General features: G+C 30.7%; 2 protein-coding genes and 1 pseudogene across 2 annotated transcripts; 2 read left to right on the top strand and 1 right to left on the bottom strand.

Annotated features, from left to right (window-relative positions):
- The first annotated feature begins 6,450 nt into the window (after positions 1-6,450).
- On the top strand, positions 6,451-7,467 carry LOC120119894 (probable stress-associated endoplasmic reticulum protein). Its single transcript, XM_039139688.1, has 3 exons — positions 6,451-6,496; positions 6,835-6,982; positions 7,264-7,467. Exons 1-3 carry the CDS (start codon positions 6,494-6,496, stop codon positions 7,308-7,310), a joined length of 198 nt encoding a protein of 65 aa, XP_038995619.1. The 5' UTR covers positions 6,451-6,493; the 3' UTR covers positions 7,311-7,467.
- A 1,652-nt stretch (positions 7,468-9,119) lies between these two features.
- On the top strand, positions 9,120-9,981 carry LOC120119632. Its single transcript, XM_039139440.1, has one exon. It carries the CDS (start codon positions 9,158-9,160, stop codon positions 9,800-9,802), a length of 645 nt encoding a protein of 214 aa, XP_038995371.1. The 5' UTR covers positions 9,120-9,157; the 3' UTR covers positions 9,803-9,981.
- Positions 9,982-13,539: 3,558 nt separating this feature from the next.
- LOC120119457 lies at positions 13,540-18,050 on the bottom strand (annotated as a pseudogene).
- Positions 18,051-22,447: the final 4,397 nt, after the last annotated feature.

The following is a 22,447-nucleotide window of genomic DNA, read 5'->3' on the forward strand; positions in this document are numbered from 1 at the left end:
TAATTATGTGTATTTATTGAAGGTGAGTTTTTTTTTTATAATTGATCTTAATTTATTGTTATGTTAATTTATTTATTAAAAGAATAAATAAAATAGAAGAAATTCTACTACTTATTCTCATAAGATGAAATTTCATTGGTATCTGAAGATTACAACAAAAAGAAAAGGAGTCATAGAAACCCATAGCAATGTATATTGAACAACGAGGTGATGCCTGACTGGTCTGGAAAATGTGTAACTCCAACCTATTATTAGAGGTAAATGCCGGTGATAACATGAAAACCAGGCAGAAACCTCGTCACTGGTCTTCACTTACCATATCAAAACATGACAGCTGTCCTACTTTTTTTAATTTATTTTAAAAGATATTTCAATTTCTCTAAATTAAAAAAAAAACTCTGAATTAAACCCTAAAATTCTTTAATACAACCTAAATTAAGGATTTAAATGTTTTTGGATTTTTTTTAATTTTATAAAATTTGGATTAAAAAACTATTGATAATTTTAAGTTTTTAAAAAATATATAAATATCACACATTTTAAATGATTAATATTATTTTAATAATTATTACGGACTAACACTTGAATATCGAATACCTTAGACACTTATTTTAAATGAAAAATAATTTAAACGACTAAGGCAAAAATAATATAATTTAAACACTCATTTTTAATTATACTTTAAACACAAAATACTTCAATGACTTAAAGTGAAAAAAATAGTGTAATTTTAGACATTATTTTTTCATTAACACTTAAAAATGTATTTATTCAAAATGAAAAACGGTGGAAAAAAATAATGTAAGAAGCATGCGTGAATATAAAAAATATTTTAGGTATTAATTAGTTATTGTATTCAGAAAAACATTTTAATATAGACACTATTTTTTATTAATATAAAGGATTACAAAATAATATTTGTTTTAAGTATATTCAATCATTTAATAATGAAAGTTTAATCACATTTGCAGTCGCCGGTAGTCAAACTCGTGACCACTAGAAACAACAATTTTTTAACCACTGAGGTAATTTAGTTCGTGCTTAATTTTTGAGTGTGTATAATAGCTAGAAAATATTTTTTGAAAAATATTTTCTTCATTTTCTTGTGTTTGATAGCTGAAAAATATTATCATAAAATTATTTTTTAGTGTTTGATAACTATAATTGGTTTCTCTCAATGTAATTTATTTTTCGAAAATATTATCTTTTTATTTTATATAAAATATTTTTTAAAATTTTCATTTCAAAGTATAAACACTCAAAATAATATTATTTTATTTATTTAATATTAATATAATGTTTTAATATCATTTTCATGAAAATATTAATTATTAGACCATTTGATGTATATATAATATAATTTTAATAATATTTTCAATATTATATTAAGATATACTCAAATCTATTATAATAATATATGATTTTATATTTTTATTAAGTTATTAATATAATTAATATTATTTATTATATTATAAAAATATATAATTCAATCGTTAATAATAAGTAATATTATTTATATATTTAATATTAATATAATATTTTAGTATTATGATTTTTTTATAAATATGATTAAGTATTATGTTAATAAAATACTAATTTTTAAAATATTTAAAATATATTCATTAATTTATTGATAATATTTAAGTTATTTTAATATTGTAATAATATCTTCAGGTATATAATAGATCATGAATATAATTAATACTATTTAATATTTTTTATTAAAATATTTTTGAACAATTAATAAAGAGTAATATTATTTTATGTGATATGATATTTTATTATTACTTTAATTAACATATAAATTATTAAAATAATTAAAATATATTTATTAATAAAAACATAAAAATATTTTAATGATAATATTGAAAAAATAATATTGACTAAATTAATCTAATATTTAAAATATATAAACTTACAATTTGAACTCAGTTCATCGATTCAATCTTAATCAAACCTTAACAACCCCCAGCATTTGCATTTTTCTATCTTGAAGGAGAGGATGTAGTGGCCCTGATTTAAGCAAGACATGTCTTTTATGTATCCAGAAATGAGCATGCACACACGTACACATAAATATCCTGGGATGAATCAAATCGGGGTGTACATTCTAAATTTCCAAATTATCATATATTTTAGATACTTTTTCTGTATCTTCTATTGATAATCTATTTTCATTTCCAGAATTTCATAAGTACACCTCAATCTTTAAATTTTTAAAATTCACTCTAGTAATGTAAAATCATGTATCCATCCCTGTATATCTATATTGATTAACATACAATGTTGTTTTGCAGGCGATGGCGTACTTGAACGTGGCTGCTGTGGGAGCAGCAGCACAATCAGCTGTGTTTGCCAAATTCGGGCAAACGCAGCTTCAATGGATGGTGATATGCAACATGTACGGGAAATTCTGCAACCAGGTTGGTGAAGGAATAACAGTGGCACTACTGGTTTGCATTATCATGGTGGTCCAATCTTGTATCTCTGCTTTTGGTGTGTTCCGCTTATATGGTGGCAATAAGTCCAAGAATTTCGGCTGGTAGAAATTTGGGTGCCAATATGTATTACTTTGCTTCACATTTATAGGGTAATTTCCAAGGTTTTTATGTAATTTTATGTTTGTTATATATAGTATATAATGTTTAATGATGATAGTTTGTCAGTTTTGGAATCCCATTTGACAATAAATGAAGGCTGTTTTTTACTTTTTGCAGAAATTGTTATTCATTAAAGCCGCTGAGTTTTTCATGTGTATTTTCATGTTCCACACATCTGCAAGCACGAAGGAGAATAGAATAGGATACCTTAAGTGTTTTTTTTTCAAATGAGGTTTATTTGTAAAACAATTATCTAAATTATACTCCTAATTGATGTTAAGTGTTTAGTTTTTTTCAAAGCATGTGACGTTTTATTAGATATAACTCAAATTCTAATTAAAAAATAAATTCAATTTTATTGGTTAAAGATTATTTGGTGATAAGAATTTTTAGGCAAAAAGGTACGTGTGTCTCTAGTAATTAAAAAAAAAATTCAATGTGACTCTCGGTATTTTTTGCAACCAATGTGATACTCAAACTTATACGACAGACCTAATCTGATCATTTGACTAACAATTTTTCGACGTTGACCATTAAGGTGCTGACATGACAATCCACAATGGCAGATGATATAGTTGATGATGTGGCAAATAGGCTAAATTGGTTTCTTTGTCGAGTTTGAGGGTCAAATTGATTTTTTTCTTAAAGTTTATGGACTTATTTATTTTCTTAAAAAATATTTTAAATTTTAAATTTAAACTATACAAATATAGAAAAAATAAACATATAAAATATTAAAAATAAAATTGAATTACTAAAAAATTAAAACATATATATTAACTAGAGTGATTGAAAATGTTATTGTTAAATGATTTATTCAATTGAGAGACAAAACCTAGTGTGAATTTTATTTTATTTAGTACTATAATCATATTTTTATGCTTCTACATGTCAATTTTAATGTCAGTTTTATTTTTTTCATTTTATAGAGACAAATATTCTATTCCTTAAAAATTTAAAAAAATGGTAAAAGAGTATGTGAGGTCCTCCTCATATTATATTCACTAAAATGCTCTTAATTGTATAACTATTTTTTAAGATTTTTTAATTATACATTTTATGATAAATTTTAATTCTATAATTCTATAAATTTGATTTTTTATAAGATTTTATAAAATTTATTTAATTTAATTTTATAAAAATTTAGTGAAATCGAATTAGAAATAGGTTTAGAGTTTAAGATAATTAGAGGTAAATATATAAAATAAAATTTGTATAAGATGGATGATTCAAATATATATAAATAAAATTCAAGTTAAATTCTAGGTAAAAAAATAATTATATACTCTTAATTTTTAGTAATTCAATTTATATTTTTTATATTTAGCTTTTTTGAATTTTTTATTTTAAATCAAAAATATTTTTATTTTTTTCTCAAAAATCAAATAAGTTCATAAACGTTTAGAAAAAAATAATTTGACCATCGAACTTGATCAAAAAATCAATTTAGCCCATATGTCACATCATCATCTACGTCACTTGCCACTTTAGATTGTCACATCAGCACTTTAACAGTCAATGATGGAAACTGTTAGTCAAAGTGCCACATTAAGTCTATTTTCTAAGTTTGAGGGTCACATTGAGTGCAAAAAACTTACGAGGACCACATTGATTTTTTTCAAAAAGTGCAAGAGCCTCACATACCCTTTTGCCAAAATTTTAATCAGTATTTAAATTTATAAATAAAAAGTGTTAGTTTTTAGAACAATGAAAGAAAATTATTTTGAACATATGTTATCTTTTAGTAGTATGTAATTTTTTAGGGTTTAGTTGTAGAGATGAGTTTTAAGAGGTATTTGAAGAGTGTTTTGGGATACATTCTGATTTTGGAATATATGAGTTATCATGGACTTCTATTTTTCGTTATCTCGTTGTTTATAGTGAATTATTATTTCTTTCATCTGCGGAGATAGGTAAAATTGAATCATATTAAATATCATCTTTTGTGTGTGTATCTTATTTTAAATTGACCCCACTTTATTTTTGTTCCGCTCACAAATTTCTAACAAGTTGTATTAAACTTAGGGTTCAATTTGTTGAGTTTTAAAGAAATTTGTTGTTGCGGGTTTTGTTAGCAACATTAGAGACATGCAAGATGAATTTTTCTGCAATAAGGTTTCAATTGCATAGGAGAAATTTTCAAATTTTCAAATGATCCAATGGTACATCGACATATATTACATAAGAATTGAAGTTGTTAAAGATTTGACGGTGAAGTTTGAACAAATACTTAGTTTACGTAGAAATTAAAGTTGTTTAAAACATGACAAGAGAGTTTAAACGAATATTTGAATTACGTGCAAATTGAAGTTGTTGAAGATTTGAATACCAACGTTGTAATTAAATTTGTATCAAGAGACATTATTAGATATTGACTCAAATTTTATTTAAAAATTAAGTTTGATTTATTTTAATTCTAATGGAAAAAGATTACTTGATGATTAAATTTATTTAGTAAAAAATATTTTAAATAATGATTGTCGGTGATCAAGTAGTTGACTTTAAAAATAGAGAGCGAGTCTAAGCCTTTAAAATGATGAGAGAATTATTTTAGAGAAATATAATCCTTTTATAGTCTCTTTTAACTTTTGGGGTTTATATTATTGAGATAGTTTTTAAGAGATGTTAGAAGAATGTTTTAAAACACATAATTTTGGAATTGATATCAGGTTTTGAGGATATCATCTGTAGCAAATTATTATTTCTTCTATCTGTGAAAATAGATAGAATCGAATTATATTAAATCACTTCTCTTATGCGTTTTTTACTGTAAGTTTTTATCTCAATTTTTTTCATTCACAAATTCGTAGCATGTTTCATTTTGTAATCACTTTCAGGTCCTCCAATAAAAAACTTGTTATCATCTATTTATGAGTTCTTTAACACATGCAATATTTTTACCAACATGTTATCACAATCAAAATTTAAGTATTTGAGACTAAATTTTTACAATCGAATTAATTGACAGATTAATAAAATTAAATTTCGGTTCAGTCGGTTAATTTGATTAAAATCAAATAATAAATACCTATAGTTCTTAAATATTGATTTTTATTTTAAATTGATCCATAAATTTTTTATTATTCTGATTTTATCCTCAGGCTATGACTTTTATTCTAAATTTATCCTTGAATTTTTTAACATTTCAATTTTATACCCAAAATATGAGTCATTTTAAATTGGTTATCAAACTTTTGAACATTTCAATTTCATCTCAAACTATAGGTATATGCTAATCGCATCCTTTGTTAATAAAATCGTTAGGCCAAGCTATATTATTATATGTTTGGAAAAAAAAATTAGGTTAAATTATGGTTGAAACTAATTACATATTTTGATAAATTTGGAGATGAAAATGGAACATTCAAAAGTTTGGGGACGGATTTAGACTAATAGTTATAATTTGACAATGAAATTGGAATATTCAAAAATCTGAAAACAGAGTGATAATCTAATAACGAAATTAGAATATTTAGAAGTTTAAGTATCAATTTAAAATGCGAGCCATAATTTAAGTACATATGATGCAATTAATTAAAATATGAATAGGATAACTGACAAAAGATTTAATTGGAAATAAATCTCTACATTAGATCGTTGCCAAGTTTAAACATAGGAATTAACCCTGAAATCAAATTTTTAATACCGAATCACGAATCCATTAAAAATATAACCTAAAAAACATGAAAACTTCCATGTTTGGTTTTTATTTCTTATATTAGATGTTGTCATTTTCCTCATTAAGTAACGTACAAAAAATAAAAGCAGCAGATCAGTAACACGTTTTGCATAGAAAACGATAGCTCTTCTCAGCAACCGCCCATCTACTCCTTCACTTTCTTCTCTCCATCACTAATCCTCACCGCCGCTTTCAACAAACGCTCTTGCAGAAAATGGTAAACCTCAACCTCAACGTTTATGTATAATTTGTACTCGGGATAGACCGAGGGAGGCTGAGGGCAATCGTTGCCTGATATTTTCAAATTTTCATTCATTTTAGATTTTTATTCATTTTTTTTATTGATAATATATTTTCTGTTTGATAACTTTATCAACCCTGATCTATGTGAGGATATGTATGAATCATAGAATTGGAAATGCATGTCGATATTGATGATCTGTGATGTTTTTTTTTTCACTTGGTTAAATGATAGAATTGAGTTTTAGTCCTCTTAATTTCACCTGTACTGTGTTTTACTCTGATGAAATATGTTGTGATTTGCATTTTGAAAAGACTACCTCAAAGCGCCTTTCCGGAATGAAGGTTGCAAGGTTTCAAAGGAACATTACAAAGAGGGGATCTGGGTCAACAAAGAAAGGCAATGGGTACCCTGTCGGTCCAATTCTTCTTGGCTTCTTCGTCTTTGTGGTTGTTGGATCATGTATGCTCCCTCTATGCCCTTTTATTTAACAGCGGGGATTTAAGTTACGGTTATGACTATGTTTTCGATTGTGTTGTGTTTACCATGATTGTGGACATAACTGCGGTCAGTGAGTATTGTGATCGTATAATAACTGTTTTGGAAGGCACTGGCTACTATTCCTATAGAGGACTCCAATTTAAATTCCTGTTTAACAGTGCTATCTAATAGGATTAGCTAAAGCTTGTCAATTTTTATGAAGCATGAGGACTGAATTGTAAATAATTTCATTTACTTGACAGCTATTTTTCAGATGATTAGGATGGCAACCAGCAAAGGCACGGCTTGAGGAGGAGAAGAGGAACTGAGGGGATGAATAAGACATCGGCCCTTAAAACATGTAATGAATGAGTCGTGTTAGTTAGCTAAATAAAAACGTTGCACATATGATGTCTTCTTGACATCTTGGTTTGGTTTTTTAATGAATAAAGTGCATGTTTACGGTTCTGGACTCATGTTACACAAACATCTTGGTTTGCTTTACATCTCTTGCCCATGGTAAATATTTTGAGCTGTTTCTTTTTGGCCATATATTTTCATTTTTGAGCTTAAATCATTAAAAAATGTGAAAAAGTTTTAGATTCGCATTATTTCGAGTTTAGATTGTCTTAGGTAGTTTGAACCATTTTCAAATTTAGGTTGGAGCTGGATTAACTATTTATAATCAAATCGGGTTAATCGAGTCGAGCTTTTAATTTCAGCTCAGAATTTGACAGTTCTACTAGTATAGAATCTGAATTTCCTACCAAAGAATCAGAATCCTCAGTTCCATCAAATCCCATGCCTGGGCACAATACTTACCAGTTTTCAACTGTTCTACTACCACTGTTTTTGAGGATCATTATTGCCTGATGACGATTCAGGGCAAGGTATTGGAGTTGTTTTGTAAGAGAAGTGACCCGTCTTTGGAGTGTTGGATTCAATTCTTTGGTCAACATCTTTATTATTATCTCTCTAATTATTTACTTTTTTTTTTATTTTTAGAATTGTGACTTCTTCCATCTTTCTCTCTTTTAAAAAATTTATTTTTTTAAAGTGAAAGTTAAAGTGACAGGTCAAAGGGTGTCAACAGGGCCGTGGTTAGGTTTTCGGGAGTCATGTATAAATTATTATAAAGGGGTCTTATTTTTTAAATATATTCGATTTTGGAGCAACAATAATGGCGTTTTTTTAAAAAAAACGTCGCAATAGGTCCATCTATAGTGGTGTTTATTGGAAAAACGCCACTATATATATACTTTTTTTGGGATTTTTTGGGCCTACGCAATAATAGTGGCGTTTTTTTGAGAAAAACGTCGTAATATGTCCATCTATAGTGGCGTTTATTAAAAAATGTCACTATATATATACTTTTTTGGGGCCCCATGTTTTGGGGCCCCTGCGCGGTCGCGCAGTTTGCGTCGTCCAAACCACGCCCCTGGGTGTCAACATGACCAAACAGTACCAACTCAATCGCTTGAATATGTCACATTAGACTACTGTGACTATAGTAATCGCTTGAATATACCACATTAGATTATTGTGACTATAATAATGTTTGTTAACGATTGAGTGATTGATTTATTACAAAATTACAATATTAGTGATTGTTTTGTTATTTTTAAAACTTCAGTGCTAAAAATAAAATTTACTCATACTATACTTCGATGACTACTTATATAGATTACCCAAAATATTAGAGGAAAACTCTTTAGTTATTAAATCCCTCGTTAATAAGAAAAATTATACTTATATAAATTAAGAGGAGCCTTCCTAATTTATATAGCTAAATTATAATTTTTGGTTCATATTGATTTATTTTTTAAGACTCTAGAGAGACGAAACCGATCAAGTGTGTTTTTTTATTATGATAAATGTATCATTTAAAAATACAATGATTAAACGAATTTTTATTTTATATACTAAAGAAATGACATTTTGAGAATTAATTATAAATGTGGGTAAATTTTAAAAATAAAATTTTAAACAGTGATGTTTATGATAAAAATATAAAATTTATCTTTCTGTACACTGCATTAACAACTGATACAACCTATTAATCAAGTTAAATTCATTGTTTAAGCTGCTATAGAAGGATAAGGTGTGTATTAGTCAAATATATATAGAGAGAGAAGGATAAGATGTGGATGAACGAAAATGAAAGTTGACCCCCTCATAGCAACCACACATGGAAGTGCAGAAACCAGATGCCACCCAAATAAGGCTTTAGGTCCCAAAATCTCTGCAACTCTCCACCAAAACATGAAGACCTCAACCCTCAATCTCCAAATCTACAAGCCACACCAAGCTCACCACAAAGTCCCCACCACCATTTTCCACCCGCTTCAACGCATCGCCGCATTCAAACCCCACAACAACCATCGGAGCACGCCACTGAAAACCACTGCAATAACAAACAAGCCAGTGATTCAAGTAACCCACAAAAGAGAGCTCACACATGTTCCACCAAGTGATTTCTCACGGTTTGTGGTAGTGGGAGCTGTTTCCATGGGTTTGGCTTTGCTTCTCATGGAAGCCGATGTTCAAAAGGCTTTGGCTTTGGGTCCTGAAGGGCCATTGATGGAGGAGTTTTGGGACAATGTGAGGAGATACGCGCTTTATGCACTCACCGTCAGTACTGGGGCTGTTTATACCATCATGCAGCCTATACTGGAGTTGTTGAAGAATCCCATCTCTGCGGTTCTTATATTGGTCATTTTGGGTGGTGGTATCTTCATTGTTTCGCAAGTACTTTCGGCTATGGTTGGTGTCACCGGTTTTACTTACAGTTATGGATATTAGGTTCCCTAATGACGGTAATCGCGATAAACGCTATAAAAAAAAATTAGGATCATTTGAATTTTTGGTTTTCCTAGACTTCAGATTGGTTGGTTTTTGCTTTGAGTTTACGAGTTTTTCCGGTTTTCAGTTTTGTGGTCTTTCCATTATCTTATCCTTCCAAGATCATCTTATCTCTCATGGCGGATATTGATAAAATATGTATGCATAGTTTTCTGCGGAATAAATATATTACTATAGATTGGATTAATGGCATATTAGCCTGAATTAGAAGATTTTGTTTTACATAGTTAAAGAGTTCTCCACATTAGACACCTTTGAAGGAAGCATTTTCTACCTATGTGACAGAGGATAATGAAAATCATGTTTCATCGACTTCATCTTCCTAAAATTTTAAAAATATATTGCATGACCAAAGTAATAAATTTGTTAATGAACACATTATCTTCTGAGTGAACAATAAATTTGTTATACTCCTTTCAAAGATCTCACATAATCTGCTAGAATTAATCGGCAATCGGCTACATCAGTTAGACATGCTCATCCTGTCAGTCTATAGGTAACCACCATAGCCCTACACCTGCATTAAAATACAATATATAAAACCCCTCTTAATTATGAGAGACAGAGATGGCAAGACCTTCATCTCTTTCGGCTATCCTCCTCCTCTATATTTCGAGATCCTAGATATTTTGAAAACTAGACGACCTACATTGCCTACGACTCGATCACAGAAAACGGTTGATTAGCAATCAACTCTCTACTGCAACTCTACTAAAATCATATGATGTGAATCTCCATCAATCAATGTAAAGTCATATTTGTTCCATCAACAATTAGTGCGACGTCCCCTCAAAAAAGAATTTACTATGAATCTCTTAAATTGAAAATTCCCCGAACCCATTTTTCTAAAAAGCTGCATCGAACCACCAAAAGTCCAACAAACTATGAATCCTTTATGGCCTACCACTCTTTTTTGAGAATGATCCGAATCAATCCAATTTCTGGCCTACCACACTTGTTGGTTTGAGAAATATCTGAATCACTCCTTGTGAATTCAGTCAAGGCATTAGTAAGGGAGTCATTGGACTCTTGATTAACTTCGGGGTCACCTCTGGACGTAGTAATTCATATCCTACGTGACACTCTCATCATCCTCATAAGATCCAAGATCCCTCAATACAAACCCTTTCGATCATGATCTATGGGGACAATTACAACAGACAAGCATAGTCCTCTACCTTAACATCTTCGCCTACTAGAGATGGGCTTCCCAACTTCAAAACCTTTACCACATCTGTAGGCAAAATTATTCAAAGTAAAGAGGCTTCGAAACTCTGCCGATCGTCAATAAAGTAGCTGATGAGAACCCGCTAAAAAACCCTAACCACTTGGTCCAGTCACATATTTTATAAATTTGTGGGTTGGAAAGATGAAAATCAACCTCTAAAACAAAGTAAAACCACTCCAGGACTAAAGTTCAACATTTTCAAATTAAAGATGAATTGAGAATGAAGTTGTACTTTAAGAACCTGACTTCTAATATTCATTAATAATCAATTGGTGCTTTTGGTAACTTACGATTTTTTATCTTTGTTTTTGTTTATCTTTTTTCTCAAGGTTGGATTTAGCATCGCTACTACTAATCAAGATGACGCTTATTTGTTATCATGATGATTTTCTCTGCTTTGGACCCTCAAATTGATTTGGATACGCATTTTGCGTTCGTTGATAGTTTTCTCACGTCGTTTGACTCTGATTTGCGATTTATCAGTGATCTTTCAATAGCTTCATCCTTTTTGTGGTTCTTTTACCAATGCATTCAGATTTGTTCGTATATTTATTTTATTTGAATTTTTTATTATGTTTTTTTAACCTTTTTCTTCTTTAGTCATTCTGTGATAAGGGTTGAAGCACAATAACATATGGTTGCATCTAATTAACAATAAATTTGTATATTTTAAGGAAAAGTGATTCATGAGCTACCATATCTTATGATCATGTTATACATGTACGTAGTAGTTATGGTACTTTTCTCTTTAATGTATTCTACTTTTCTTTTGTATAACTTATTAGGCTGTAAATTTTCAAATTATTATTTAGATGATAATATTCAAATCGTTTTATTATTTAATTTTAAAATTATTATTTTTATCTTTTCATAATATATACGAAAAGAATTTATTTGCAGAGCTCAGTGGAAAACACTAGAATGGACTATGTAGGAGATGCTATGTAATTGCCATATTGAAAATCCGACACTTCATACAAATAACTTGATTCTAATACTATAATAATCAATGTTACAGGTGACTCAAATAATTAAATAATATTTTATTATAAGTTGATGATAAGTAATATGATTGAAGGTTATTATAGATTTAATTAATTGTTTTGTTTCCACGAATTATAGAATTAATGGTAAATAGTTAATTTTTGAAGGCAATTGTAAAAAATAGTATTTGTTATAAACATTAATGACAATGAATGTTCATTCATCTTGTTGTTGTTGGAATTCGAACCTATAATCTCTAAGAATAACAACAATTCATTTAACCACTGGGATAGATATTATAAATAATTAATTAATTATAAATAAAATTTAATAATGTTTTTTATTATAATATCTATATAATTCATTTTTAAATATAAATATTTAGCTTTTCATGACCTTATAAAAAAAATTGAGTCGTCGTATTATTATGACCGATAATTGAGGCCATAATTATCAAATTAAAGAACTGATAGTGATTAGCCATTTTAATATTTTTTTAGTTGAAAGTTTCGGATTAGGACTATTAACATTATGAAAAATTAATAAATTTTATATTAGTTTATATTCATTAGAATTAAATAAATAAATTATTTAGGTTTAATTAAAATTTATTATTCATAAATAAATATTTTAATAATACTTTTTCTTTTTAAAGTTATGATTTAGATTTTAGGATTTATAGTTTAGGATTTGAGGTTCAGATTTTATGATTTAAGATTAGAGTTTAGGATATATGTTTTAGGGTTTAGGATTTTAAGATTTAAAGTTTAGAATTTGAGATTGAGATAAAAATAAATATTATTTTACTGTGGGTTAAAAGATATTTATTTATAGATTATAAATTTTAATTAAATTTAAATAATTTGTTTATTTAAATCTAAACATTTAAACGTAGTATAAATAAATCTTATCCCTATATACATATAATATATGACACGTTTACTTAAGGCATTGTAGCGTAATTCCAATGATTGAATTTAATAGGAAATAGACTATGAAATCGAGATGGGTTAATGCAACAGTTCGAGTTATGTCATAATAAGTTGGGTGATTCATATTTTTAAGTAATATCGCATCATTTATTTTAACCTGCCTCATAAAATTAACATTTTCCTTTATTATTACATTAATGATCCCTTTACTCAGTTTTTCTATCACACGCGCAGAGGCAACCCATTACCCATTGAATGGTCTCGATAGTGAAAGAAAATGTTATTTAGAGAACCCGAATTAGAACTATTGTGTTTGTCAAATGTATTGTCAATAAAATAAAATAAAAAATTATAAATAGATATTACCTCGTAATTATCTCAAACTATTAAAACAAAATTACATACAAAGACATCAAATGCATTCAGCACGATAAAACAAGGAGCTGTACAATACTCTATCCATTCCATGACACCGAAAATATCAATGGCAGCATGAAGTTATCAATTCTTGAGGGCAAAACAGAACTAAATCATACACACTATCCATATTTGATCTATTTGTCTTTTGTCATCTACTACTTGTACAGTTTCAGACAGAGACTCCCATCCAAGGGGTTCCCGCATTCATGTGGCTACAAAGCTATGCACCCTTCCATTTTCATTTATTTGTCAATATAGTGGACAATCGCTAGTCTGCCAAGGGCCAGATGGACCCTTATGCCGTTGATGTTCGCATTGAATGAATGGTTTCGATTCCGTACCTGCAAAGGCAGACCAATTATGGAGGAAGAGAGCTTGTCTAGAAGGATCTGGCAGATATCAATGAAGAAGCATTGCCATTATTGCATCTGTCCTGCAAGCGGAGACGAAAATGCAACTGAATAATTATTAATAATTCTGGCAGGGACAGTTTAGTAATCAAACCAACAAACTATTCCCGCAAAAAAAAATGCATAATTCGGTACAGTAACCGAAATCACACAATTTTGCTATACCTATCCTGGCTATTTCCACGAAAGGGATGTAATGCCAGTGTAGATCAACGAGTGGTGCGGAAAAAAGAGAAAAGGTTTAACGAAAGACGTAGAACTCTCACATTGCATACATTTGTCGATTTTCTCCTGAAGCTGCCCTGGATGACACCAGTGTCCGTTAGAATCCCCATCTTTGGTCCTGCAAGATTTTCAACCAGAAAAAATAAATCCATTTTTAAACCCTTCCATGAGACGGCGTAGCTCAATGAACCTCACCCAGAATGTATCCTGGGACCAATGAATCTGTACAAACCATGCATCTATGTTGCTTAAACTCTTATTTACCTGTAACCAGCACTTTTTTCGGACACATGGACATGGGGGATATGACCTTCAAGGGTCTTCCAAATTCAAGGCAAAAGTTTAGACGAGACTAACCATACCTATGTCAGAGAACTGTATCAGAAACTCACTTCCGAGTCCAAGTAAAATAGCTGCGCATCATAATCATCATTTACATAGAGGAACATAAAACAAAAACAATGATTTATCAGACATTTATTGTATGGACTTACTAGGATACCTTCGGGTTAAGAACTATATCATAACTTGGCAAGCCAAGTCAAAGTACATAGGATTCTTGCCTGACATTCAATTTCTCAACAAGTGAAATCAACACTCGGTTAAGGCAGTAAAAGGAAAAGAAAATTCTAATTACTGATTTCAGCAACAAAGTTTCAAAAGCAGATGGAAGACTGCTAGTTCTTATCTAACTACTGACACGACAAGCATCCAATTTACCCGAATGATCTGCTTACATAATCAACTAATCAACTCATAGATAAACCAAAAGAAGAAAATAGTCAAACCGAACAATATCGAATCTCAAATAACCTTTCCCGGTACCAATAACCAAATTAGATCTGTCTGGCACCCTGCAAAACATGGAAGAAATAGTGCTACCATGTAGATTTTCAACCAATCTATTTTACAAATGAAGAGGATGTTGTGTGGTTTAGAAGAAAACTGTTGACATGACACAATGAACTACAAAAGCACAACTTAATACATTCGAATACTGAAATAAAATAAATACAACAGTAGAAATGAGATCAAAGCACAAAAAAATTTCCAGATGCAAATACCGCAAATGAGGTGGAAGCAAACTAGATTCAGTGATTACTTCACCATTGTTTTCAACATGGATACAAGGGCAGAAGAAAACATTAACGACATCTCAAATTCCAAGCTACCGTATGTAAGTTCACATCCTTGTATTCTGATCTACATTCTTTGCAACTCTACTTCTGGAGGAATTACAATAACTTGTCAAAGGCCATCAATATGTACTCCATCTTTTCTTCAGATTATCACTAAATTTCCAACAGCATTCTTTTCGCTTGAATGTAAAAATTGAACTAGTGCCACCTACAACACGATCATCTTCATTGTACACTTACTTTTATGTAGTTATCACTTTCGTTATTGTAGTATACAGTGGTTCTATTTACTCTGAAGTGCTGCTTTAACCAGTCTCCGACTAATCAGTTGGTTTCAGTGTAAAATCCATGGGTGCACCATCACTTTCTGGCATTTCTCTAACCTCATTGAGGAGTCTTGTCAGTTTCTTTGTCAGCTCCTTACGAATATAATCAGAACGCTCTTTCGTAATTGATGATTCTGTAAATAGAGTTTCAGTTAATGATTGATATTCTTGAAACCATGCATCGTCTTTTTGAAGAACAGAATGATCATCGTAAAACATCAAAGAGCATTCTCTTCGCCATCTACTTAGAAAGTATTTGTCAGGAAGTTGAAAGTAGTTCTTATCTATAAATACACGAAGAGCATGTCTGCAGAGTATCCCAGAAGACTCAAACTCCTTACACGAACAGTGAATCTGTTCATCTTCTGGAATCCATACAACAAGACATTCACCATCAATCTTTCTGAAATGACGTACAAGATATGATCCATTGGACATTTCTAATGCAGCATACTGCATGCTTACTATTAATTCATTTTGTAGAGCATTGAATGCAAAGGGTGTAAGAATTTGACGTGAATGTTCTTCAATGGGTAAGCATGTTTTCATATGCATATACTGCATCTCTTGATGTGGCTGGTTTTGTATATTGGCTGCAATACCAACCTGAAAACCAATCATAATAGCAAAGAACATATCAAAAATGAAAAGAAATAGTTGAGGGATTCAAATACAGCATTTGTAATCAACATGCCTGCTCAAAAAATCCACGCAAACATGATTGAGCACTGAAGATCCCTTTCAAGAAAGCATCTACAGACTTTGAATAGGCTGTTGTTGCCATTCGAGCAAGAAAATGAACTCTCACATATGAAAGTGCCCAATATGTACAAAGATTGTAGAGTAAAGCAATATGTTTATCTGAGCCGAGTCCAAATATGGAAACCATTTGATTCCATCGCATCTCAAAGTCCAAGTCCTCTGTACTCTCCAGATGATACAAGGCATCAAACTCTGATTTAAATTCTTCATACTGAGACCCAAGCTGAAGAGAGAACCAGCTAGATACTTTGGGGAGTATGTTCCATATAGACATGACATGGTTAGTACTCGGTAATTCACTTCTTATAGCATCTCTAAACCGTGGATTAAGATCACTTAAAATTGTCTGTGGACATCTCCCTTTCATGAAGCGGATAAGTGTCTGCACCAAAAGGCAAAAGGTCTAAACGAAGAAGATACATAAAAGTCTACATAAAATGAAGTCTTGATGCATTAAACCTGTAAGGCCCATGCAAAGGAGCGTAATGTTTCATCTTGCAATAAAACACAACCAAAGAAAATTGGTTGACCATTGTTGTCAATTCCAAAACATGCCCCGAAAAGCATATCATATGTTATGGATCTATAAGTGGTTTCAAAATAAACGACGTCACCGAACAAGGCATATGAATTAACAGCAACACCATATGACCAAGCAATGTTCTCAATCTTATCGTTCTGATCTACTGTAAAATCATAAACAAAGTCTTGATCTGCCTCTTTTGTTGCTTTACATGCCTCAAGAAGTTCCATCGTATCATTTTCTCTTTTCTCATTGAGGAAAGCATCATTTTCTTGAACCAGTTTCTTCCGGTTTTGAACAAAATTCCTAACATCTCTCTCGAAAAAGGGCAGTTGCCCAACTTGAATGCCTTTTTCTAACTCCAAAACCTTCACTATACGATGTATAGGAAACCCGGCTTTCGAAAGTAGTAGAATCCTCTCCTGATCTGTCTCATGAATCTTCCTATATGCAGGCAAGAGACGCACCTGGTCATCTTCTAAAAGCTCGTGATTATGAACATTGCTAAATTGAACAACAAACCATTGAGAAACCCCATCTATTACTTCCTTAGACAAATACATCTTCGCATCACATCCGCACCGCACGGATTTCCTATCTCTATGGTGTTCACCGCAAAACCTTTTTCCTCGCAGGTGCAAACCCGGAACAATAGCAAACGAAATCGCGCTTATAAACACCCAATTGGGGGCTCGGTCTAGACCTCTCTTTCCTAATAGAAAACCCATTTTTCCTAGCGAAATTTCTATAATACTCAAAAGCATCGTCGTCGGTCTTGAACACCATCCCGACATAAGGAATAACCATGGCTTGGGACTGAAGTGATTCGGATTTTACCATTTGAGAGGCTATTGATGTTTCTTCAGCATCTCCTTCATATGCTACATAACATTTCCAGTCACCACAAGGGCATTGCTGCCTTCTTAGCCACATGTTTTTCGATGCAATGGATGCCATTATATATAATTAAATCGAAATATATTCAACTACAACCAATGTCACTGCAATCCTAGACTCACCCAAAACCCTACAGCATAAACCCTTCAAGAAAAACACACACAAGAATTAAAACAAATAATTAAAAACAACTGATTACGAAGCTACCCCTTTGAGCTAAGAAACTTACATAACAAAGTGGTTAAGCAGTGAAGATCAACGTACAGTAAAACAATCGAAAAATGCTTTAAGCTTACTTCTTGTTCTTCCTCTGCGTCCCCAACTAGCGGTCTACTTTTTCATTTATTTTTCATTACCCTTTTCCCTCGTATTATGAAAAGTCCTTGAAGATTACTACTGGAAAAAAAAAGTCCACCATTAGGCCGCCATGGACATAGTTTATGGGTCAATATTCGGCCTCATTATCAACGCTAATCTGAGTGCTCAAAAGATGGCTTTAGGCCCAAAATCATCTAGGGAGTTGATTAGAAAGAGTTGTCTAGATCTGATCAAAGATCCAACCATGGATATAAATGTGTTTTGACGTGCCGTTTTAAATTTGAAATTTTATTTGTTTAAATAGTGTAAAAATTAATTTTGAAAATGATTTGAACAGCATATTTAATATAATATTTATACTCTGATAAAATATATAATGTTATATTTAAACTATCATTCTACAAATATTATTATACATATAAATTTTCATTGAGTTATTAACAATTACCAATAATATTAATTCAAATACAATAATAATATACAAAATAATAATTTAAGTATGTCACTTATTAAAATGTTAATTCATATATTATAATAATACATATAATGATAATTCATCATATTAAATAATCTTTAAAAAGTATATATACCACATTTAACATTTTTTTTGACACAATCATATTTAACATTTTATCACTGTACAAGTATCATATTTGATATCTTATAAAAATATATTTTTTATTAAAAATTTTAAAAGTATATGATTTATATTAAAAAATTCAAAAATTAATATTATCTTCATTTGGGTGACTATGTTATCAAATTTTTTATGGTCAATTAAATGTATAGATACATGAGATTTTTTTTGGGTGCAATTAGATACTTAATATTTTAATTATATATGTTCAATAATGATTGAGTTATACTTACAATTCGAAAATCGTGTCGTTACAAGGATTATATTTATCACATATCCAAAAGTAAGGTGTTAGAATTCTAAATATAACACTTGTAATTTAAAAATAGTTTATACCTAATTGCACCAAAAATAAAACTTGAGACCTAAATTTAGGGCATAATGTACAAAATATACCTTCAATGTTTGACTTAATAGTTACTTTGATACCTTTTTTTTAGTACAATTTGACCTTAAAGATTTTGTTTTGAGACAAAATATCTCTCAAATGAATGGAAACAATTAGTTAACTAATGATCAATGCTTGTTGTTCATTTTTTACATGTGATATATATCACATCATTACTTTTAACTTGTGATAGTCTCATCTCAGTGATATACGTTGAGAATTAATCATTAACGATTTTATACAATCAAAAGACATTTTACCTCAAAATAAAATATCTAAAATAAATACTTTAAAAATGATTAATGTGATTATTTTATCAAAATTAAAAGTGAATTTTAACCTTATGTCAAAAATTAAATGCCTAATTGCACAAAAAAGCTGGTAACGCATGCATAAATTCAAAGTTAAATACTAAAAGTTAAATTTGTTCTAGTTTCTTATAATAATTTTTAAAATAAATTCAATTATTTTTTATCCATATCTTTATTGTATATAAATTTTTTATTGAATTATTGTCACAAATTAATTATCACTCAGTTCGGAAACTAATAAAATATAATTTTCAAAATGATAATTAATATTAAAATAAGATTGTTTCACTTTTGTGTCGTGACCATGACAATGGTCGGATACGGTGACCTCGCAACCCATAGCTCATAGGCGAAGATACTCGCATGCGTATGCGTTTATGCGTTCTCCATTACGGCTCTTTTCGGTTTAAAAGAATATGGGTTTATATTTTTGGTCCATTAATTTATGATCATTGCTTTTTTTTAATTGGTGATCAAAATCGGACAAACTGAAAATATAGGGGAACACCCGAGTAGTTTATCCAAAAAAAATAAAAGGCTGCCAAAGATCATACGGAGAGAGAAGCCAACTGCATGTAAATATCACAATTCGGAAACATTCAATTTTCAAGGGACATTACACATTGCTTTTCACATTTTGTAAGGCAAGTTTAGAAGAACTACATTTTGTGTACAAGCAATTCAAACTAGGAACCAGGCTGGAACATTTCGTTTTCGCTCACTCGAATCTCCGAGGTTCCTCGTCCATGTGCTCTGTCTGGGCGGCTGAAACGTAGTCCAACAGTCCTTCTCCGGCCTTTTCACCATGAGCTTCGGTCGCCAACTCTCAAACGCCATTATTGCGACCAATAACACGACCATGGAAGCGAAAAGAGGCCAGAAGTAGGCGAGAACATTGAGCAGACTCTGGTGTTGGTAAAGTTGAATGCAAAATCACACCATTAGCACTGACTGGAAAAAATAAATAAAAATAAATATTTGATCAACCGAAATCGTATCGCGGTAAAAATCACTGCCTTATAAACGAATTCGCCCCAATGTATGTAATCTCTCCAATAGGCGAATTGTCCCTCGAGATTAACACTGTCGCTCTAAATTCCGTACACTCGAAATTAAAATGAAATGTTGGTGGTACTACTTCTCATATCACCGAAAAGACTCAGAAGCTTAGAAAGCTTTGAGAAAGTTGAGAGATATTTTAGTGAATTGTGGGATGAGTTGAGAAGTCAAATGATCTCTCTATTTATAGGCTGGATATATGGGCATTTTCGTCCAACACAAATCAGAAATAAATCTAATTTTATTTCCCGAAATTAACTATGTGTTACTTATATATTTAAATAAATGAAGCTGTTGAATTAAACAGATGAATCTGGATCTCAAAGCGTCCATATATATTGTATAACTCACAGACATATTTGTAACTACTTCAGTTACTTCTGTAACTCTCATAACTTGCATAATTAATAGCTCAATTCTTATCTTGAACAGAGACGTACAATTGGTCAGGTTCATTCTAACGTTTACAAATTAATTTCAGAAAATTGTCCATTTAAAATTTAAATTTTAGAAATCAATACAACTAATTAAACAGTTGTTACTCTCTGCAAATATAAAATTTGTACAGACTTAGTAACCTATAAATACTAGATAAATTCTCACTTTTTCATTTGTTCTTTCAGAGAAAAATTCCTTATGAAATTTCTCTAAAAAGATAGCAACCGCGAGGACGTGTCGAAGACATGTATTGTCATGAGCCACAAGCACGAACACGAGTCGAGCTGAGACGAACAAATGATGGCGGTGCGCAAGAAGCCCTATTGTTCTCTATCAGTCAACAAGGGAGTGGAGAATAAAAACCTTAAATACTCAATCCCAATGAATTTCCCACACTATGTGGGATTGAGTGTTACTAATATTCTGCCACTAATGCGAAAGAATTCTTCTAAAACTCAAAAATAATATTTCTAGAAGAACAATAGCGAGATTAGTTGCTTAAGCACTAGTGAACGTATCTCAAACTAGTACATAGTGATAATGAACAATCATTCTCTTAGACAAGTGAATTTGGTCTTGAACTTTTTATTATATGGGTAAACTCATAACACACAACTAAATATTTCATCCACCTGAGTCCTCGATATGTAAGATATATATATATACAAAAGAATATATTTGGCCATCTTACCTCAGGATTCTAGTAAGTGTTCTAGTAAAACGTCCCAACGTTTTTCATAGAAGATGGCTAACCCTTCTCACTTATGTAGGTTATTTCATCAGGTTTATCTCGACATAAACCACCCTTAACAGGAATATGAAATAATTAAGAGCTTATACAACAACTCAACCTCACGAGGGTATGTTGACTTTCTTCAAGTTCATTATAAATGAACCACCCAAACTCTAGGATAACAAGTCATTAAGAATAAATATTCAACCTCTTTAGTCAGTGAATTCAATATGTCTTTCTCACTATGACCATCCAAACTTTGGATTTGAATTCATTAGGAGTTTTTTATAGTGCTCAATCTCTTTCTAGCGGTAAGTTCATCTTTTCATTTTCAATTAGGACTACTCACTCAAATCTGGGTTATGAACTTATTACGAATATATATTCAAACAAAATCGGTAAATTCATCAAGTCTTTCTCACTAAGACCACCCAAAGCTTGGGTTATGAATTTATTAAGAGTAATTAAGCTCAACCTGGGCATGTACATTATTCTTTATAGGGATATATTGATAAATGTACACTATGAGTCTTTCTGTGGTTTCATTTGACCACATTGAACTTAGATAACTAAGTTGGGTATCCACCACGAATTCCTCAACCAACGAGCTTTAGACCCACCCCCCTCGACGAATCTAGGACCAACTTTCAGTTTAAACCTTTGGTAAGCAGATATGCTAGTGTTGAGTTAATCGATCGATGGAATCGGCCAAGAGGGGGTGAATTGGCAATTAAAATTTTGGTGGAAGCTTTTGTAGAAAATTGAAAGTAATTGCACATCGATTTAGAGTGGTTCGACTTTCTCAATCAAAGTCTACGTCCACTACCTTAGCTATCCACACTAAGGATTTTCCAA

The sequence above is a fragment of the Hibiscus syriacus genome, unplaced genomic scaffold (assembly GCF_006381635.1).
Source record: "Hibiscus syriacus cultivar Baekdansim isolate YM2019G1 unplaced genomic scaffold, ASM638163v2 tig00110332_pilon, whole genome shotgun sequence".
NCBI classification, from domain to species: Eukaryota; Viridiplantae; Streptophyta; class Magnoliopsida; order Malvales; family Malvaceae; genus Hibiscus; species Hibiscus syriacus.